The sequence below is a fragment of the Cyprinodon variegatus genome, unplaced genomic scaffold (genome assembly GCF_000732505.1).
Source record: "Cyprinodon variegatus isolate N-32 unplaced genomic scaffold, C_variegatus-1.0 Scaffold29, whole genome shotgun sequence".
Classification (NCBI taxonomy): Eukaryota; Metazoa; Chordata; class Actinopteri; order Cyprinodontiformes; family Cyprinodontidae; genus Cyprinodon; species Cyprinodon variegatus.
The window spans coordinates 2,119,727-2,126,053 of NW_015150482.1; the positions used below are offsets into that span (position 1 = coordinate 2,119,727).

The 6,327-nt window shown below is 35.9% G+C and overlaps 1 protein-coding gene across 1 annotated transcript in view; it reads right to left on the reverse strand.

Annotated features, from left to right (window-relative positions):
• Positions 1–4,805: 4,805 nt before the first annotated feature.
• synpr (synaptoporin) overlaps positions 4,806–6,327 on the reverse strand; it is a 27,052-nt gene continuing 25,530 nt past the window's right edge. The window contains exon 6 of the mRNA XM_015398520.1: positions 4,806–6,237. Within this exon, the coding sequence (XP_015254006.1) occupies positions 5,986–6,237 (252 nt within the window). The 3' untranslated portion in view covers positions 4,806–5,985. The remainder of the gene's footprint in view (positions 6,238–6,327) is intronic.

The window sequence follows — 6,327 nt, forward strand, 5'->3', positions numbered from 1 at the left end:
TCAATATCCCAGAAGTTTAATCAACTTGATGCTATACTCTGATCACAAAGTGTTCCTTTATTTTTTTTTGAGTAGTGTAATATTTAGTGTAGTAGAAAAAAAGTTTATCCTAAAATTATAATTTATTATATCTAACAGCGTGATTTTCATTCATTTATTATTTAGCCCTATCAGTCAATACTTTGTGAGACCGACTTGAAATTATAGCTGCAGGTTTTTGGAGGTATGTCTTTAATATTTGTACATGTACTCACTTAATCATCATTCTTTTTTTCTAATGTAATTTAAAAAAAATCTAAATAATTAATTTGGCTTTAAGTTTGGGGTTGTCCTGACGAACATTTTCCCCAGTCTTCAAGTTTTCAGTATCCAACCAGTGATGCTCTACTGAGCCCAATGCACCTTTACCATTCACTTGAACAGGCAACCTTGAAAAGCATCCCTAAATATATATATAAATATACCTTTGTTCCTAATTGTTTACCAAATTCTTTCCAATTTTTGATCATGGGCTGCAGAGGGCTCTAAGAGATTTAGAATTTGTGAATTTGTTTTATAACCTAAAATTTCTTAGAAACTCTAAACAACTTTATTTTTGACCCATCTGCAGTGCTCCGTGCTTTTCACATCTGTTTGTTCATTGATTTACTGTGGCTGTGCTGAGATTGTGCAAATGCAGACTTTTTATTCTTACCAATCTTTTCACTTGTGCTTTTTTGTGTTAGTCTTATACTGTTTCAACAAAATGCATTGTTTTTTGTTTTTAAATGTTTAAATATGAAAAGTGTACAATACATATTTAAGAAACTATATCTGGAAAAATTTAGTAAAGAGCAAACTGATCTGTCTATCTGAAATTCATAATCAAATTTTTATTCCACGTGAATAACGTCTGCTTCCAAATGTTTACAGGATCTCTCCAGCTTACCCTTTTATTATCCTATGTCTTGATTCAAAGACAAAGACGCAATCATTGCATACCATGTGGTTTTGCCAATGCACAGTTATGGGCTAACCAGTGTACAGTTGTGGTTTCTGCATGTTGTGAGTTTCTTCGGAGGGTTTATGTAGGAATCTGTGCAGCTGCTCCTGCCCATAATTGTGATACAAAGATGGGGTTAACTGGTGTTTGATCCTCTTGGTGAACATCTGGTCCTCAGGAAAACTTAATTTTAGCAACCCATGCTGACTGCATTAATGTCCAATTAGAGATATCCTGATGCTGCTAAGGCAGAGGGGACTGAAAAGGGATTTTTACTTAATAAATCATGGAGTGGTAGGATGTATTGTATGTCCACTGATTATGGAAATATATTGGTATTCTTTTAGAAATTATGTTCTGTTGATCCTTAATTCCAGATTGTAGACTGAAGATGAAGAGGATAACGGGGTGGATCAAGGGCCTCTTTAAGATTTAATGAGTTTGGCTCAACCAGAGCCAGTGGCCACAACTTGGCATGTAGACTCATCTAAATGGTGGCCTCATGGCTCCATGGTTGTTGCAGCAATGTCAGTCAAACATTAGTAGGAAGCCATGTTTCAAGGACCACCACCTCATCAGAGAGGTTTGGTTTCCATAGTTTCCACTGATTTATTTAATAGCGCCGACATGTGGAAATCATTAATAACCTTTAGTGGTCAGGATGTTCTAACTGAGGCTGATCTGATTTAATAATCCCATCATTAGATGCAGGTTGTTTAGGTCCACAAAGACTCTGTTATTTTCATTTCTTGTTAAAGTGAGGTCATCTCCTCAGAAGTACAGCTCCTTGCAAAGCTGAACTTCTAACAGAGCTGAACTTCTAAGGAGTTAATGAATAAAAAGACTATAATCTACTAAACACTTCCCCATGGAATTTCTGATAATTGATTGGGCGAAAGAAACACATCAATAGACAAATTGCTTATATTAAGTCACTCTTTGTGTTCAACCTTTGCTCCTCTGAAAAGCTTTCTGTCCACAACATTTTCACAGTGCAGATAGCAGAGTAATAAATCACTACCAAAGGCAGGCAATAAGCAGTTCAAGCTTTCTGATTTGATTTTCAAAATATATTCAGAAACTCATTGCTCCTCTTTCTACTTTACATTGGAAAGTTTCTCGCACATAAATTTCAAGGTGCATGGAGCTGTTTGTTCATATTTGTAAAGTCGATCTCCTGCAGCTCTAATAATTTATAATCTGTTAACGATAGGTTCTGTGTATGCACCTTGATGCTCTATCTATCCGGTTATTTTCCCTGAAATGAGATAACTCGGGACTAACTCTTTAAATAACACTTCATAACTTATACGTATTAAATACCCACGAGATATGAAAACAGATCTGATAGAAATTGTAATCTTACTCAGATCAGAGAAATTGCTTAGACCTCTGGGCTCATCTCTCAGGAAGTTGCCCCGATTTAGAGTTAAAAAGGCATTTTATACACCTCCAGTCTGCCACATCATCTTATTTTACATCATACACGTTAGCAGATGAGTACACATCCATGGCTCCAGCCTTATCAAAATATTACACTTTGTTCTTAGCTGAAGGACAGCGCTCTCATTCCATTTCCAAATCTTTGCCACATACAGAATGCAGATTATAACTGTATATCCAGACAGAGGAACTGTCTTAATTAGATTAACTATTGTGTAAAACATCAGTTCTGACATGCAACTGGCAGCCAATACCAAGGTGTAATAAACTCACACATCTTCAATGAAAATGTTCCTAACAAACCAAAGAGCTCTGGGAATCTGTAACTCAAAATCTAATTTTGGTCCATTTATTATCACGTTATTTTAATCTATCTTTGACATGAAATATTAAAGTTATACATGTACAGTCAAATTCAGTAATAACAATGTGCATTTTGATGAGTCAGATATTAAAGATATAAAAGTGTCTTTAGAAATCACATTAAGCTGGCATTAAACATACCTTATCTAGGGCAGATTTCTGCATATTAAATGTTTTTTATTGGTCTAATAACTTTCTAATCTTAAATCTTTTTTTTATGTGTATATAACATATTACGATTCACTTTGTGACTGAAATATGATTAGCCTTTCAAAAGTGGTGGTATCTGCCTGCCTGCTGTTTTTTACATATCAATTTTAATTTTGCTGAGAGGGAAAGTGTGTTTTATGGACCATAGTGTGAAGGCCCCACCCAGGGCTCATTCATGTAAAAGCAATTGCTGTATCTGTTGTAAGTTGTATTATGTAAGTCAGCTGACTGATCCACCTCCAAAGTTAACAGTTCTACCTCTACCCTATACCCTCCAGACAGAGCTGATACTTGTCATCACTCTGACTGGTTTATTTTAACAGCATTTGTCTACAGCAGAGGTCTTCAATAGGGGGTCCGTGACCCCTAGGGGGGCCGCGGAGGTACTGCATGGGGGTCGCGAAAGTCTTGGTTGATTTTTTTTATATTCCCTAATGCAATTTTATTGCACTAATTAAAATGTCTTTAAATACACATTAACATGAATTCAACGCACTGTAGTAAACATATAAATGGAAGCAGAAGATGTCCTTCAGTCATCAATGGACACATTTAGTGACACACAGGGGCTCTTTTAAACCTGGGCACCATTTCATTCACAACACCTGTCCCATCAACCAGGAATCAGAATTAGAAATACTTTAATAATCCCAGGGAGAAATTACTTTAGTTACATTACTCCCTCAGTAATAGAGTGACTATAGGACCCGTTTGATATAACACAATTTCATACAATATATATAATTATGGGGTCCCCGCTCCATCTCGCAATCAGTTTGGGGGTCCTTGGACTCGAAAACGTTGAAGACCCCTGGTCTACAGTATGTGTGGATAACCCCACCCGCTGGTCACATCCAATACATGTCCCAAATCTTCGGTTGTGGTCTGACTGAAAAACCCACTATTTTCAGTTGGAGAAGGCTTTAGATAGTTTTGTACTAATTGTGTAAATATGATTTATCCCCCTTTTCAGGGTTTTTACATTTTGCACAGGTGGATTTTACTTTTTTTTTCTTTTCTTCCTGAAACCTGGGTTTAAACTCTTCATAATGCTCAATGATGATGAATCTTTTTAATGGAAATCAAATTTGGTAGGTTGTTTAACAAAAATAAGAATTCCAGATGGTTTCCTATTGATTGAGTTGTTTCAGCTTTGCGGTAACCTGAACACCTTAAATCATTATAATGAATTCTCTTCATCAAATTTTTTCAATTTGTCTCGTTCTTTTTATTGAAATTTCAGATTAAATCCTGAAATGAAAAATGTATACTTTGGATCCATCAGGAAACTGAGTCCCGAGAGAAAGCTACAGAGTCCTGTTTGTAGTTAGCCTAAAAGCCAATTAAAGGAGACTACACGCATGGAGACACAGATTCTCTACTTAAATTAGACCAAAGTTGAACTCTTTGGCATCTCTCTAAATGTTCCTTTTCTTCCTAAAAATGGGATGAGTAACTTGATAAGGGACAAGCAATATTATGGGTGGGCAATGGGGATCCACGGAGAAAATGCAAAAAAATTAAACTAGGGCTTTGAAATCACATTTATGTACTATTTCTTATTGTTATTTGACATGTAGCTTGACAAAATTCAGGAATATCAATGGTTAAATCTTAAATTAGGAAATTTAGTGTCTAAGTTACATTTCCAGTCTTATTGGGAGAAGTTGATCGCTTGATAAAGATGTGAATCTTTTAGGAGATTTTTCGTGTGAAAAAATGTTGTAGTGGAAACCAAATCCAGAGGTCAGCAGCCAGGCTAACAATTTATTCTGAACAGAAACACAACCATCACGAACAGAACCAATTTGTGCATCTTTATTATTGAGTCATGGGCTTGTGCACCATATATATGAGAGGTAAACTGTGTTCTGTTGACTTTTCAATACCAGTGCAAGTGACATGCGCAAAGGGTTAGAACACAGGGCTGGAAATCTATTAAATAAACAGGAGAACAACTTTCCATTTTTTTTCTACAAAAACCCCAGAAATTAACATATATACAGATAAACTCACCTTTTCATTTTTTTCTGATTTAACTATGGCAGTTATGTGTTTTTTGTCTGTTTTTTTTGCAGGGCTTTAACAGTTTATATAAATAGTGAGAACATGCTTTAGAATAACTTTTGTGAGGAATGCCTTCTTTTAAAATCGGTAAAAATATCTTAAAAAATATTAAATGATTAACAAAAAAAAAATCCTTATGGATGTTTCTTTGTGGTAGAAAAGAAAATCAGTGGAAAGAAGCGCACAATGCAGAAGTTGCATATATATTTCAGTTTGTTTTTGCACAGATTCTTTGTCATAAAATTTCCTGGATGAATTTGTTGCTTGTGATTTTTGTGGATTTGATGATTTCAGACAAAAAAGTCCAGCTTTAGAATGGCAAAAAAAAACAAACAATAAAAATAAATAAAAATACAGCTGAAATAACAGAATTTACACTAATCATGCATCATAATAGAATTAAAAACACCTTTTATCAAAATATATCCCTTGTTATTGTAATAACATAACAGAATACCTGATTATCTATCAGTGATGTGTCAGAGCAGAGTAAGTTTTGTAAACTTTTACACTTGAAATGCATGTTTTGTCTTTTTTTTAAATCCTGGTTTCACAGAGACCTTACTAGCTAACAACATCATGCACTTTAAAACCTTTACAAAGAGCACTTTTCCTGCCAATACATAGTGCAAACAACTAGAACAGAGACAGCCAATCAAAACAGCAATGTCAATAATCAAGCACGGAGAAACTGTCACCAAGTGTTTCAAACTACAAGAAGAACGACATTCAGCTTACACAAATCTGAAGGAGAAGAAGAGAAAGGACAACATCTTGTGAACAATACCCAACTAGATTTGTATCTACAACAGGTGAACTCTGACTCTTTATGACCGCCTTTCTTTTCAATAGGATGCCCATCTCCTGACTGCTTTTGTTGGAAGAGGCAGCGGCACCACGCTCAGAATGACAAGGCACGGCTACATCTGGTTGGCGTAGGAGGTGGGGCCTCCGACTTGGCTGTACTCAGACGGTTGATCGAAGCTCCCCTGGGTATTGTAGCTCCCTGACTGATCAAAGCTCCCCTGGTTGTAGGGTTGCTGGTCAAAGGTGCCGGCTTGTTTGTCAGGCATGCTGCCTGCTAACCTGGAGCCACCCTTGTGCCAGCTGGTCTCCTTGAAGACAAACCAGATGTTTCCAGCCCACAGAACAAAGTTGAGAAATCCAAACACCTAAGGAGAAATAGCATGGTATATTTTTTCAATATGGTGGCTGTTCACTTATTGTTCATTACTGATATATATATATATTTATATATATAT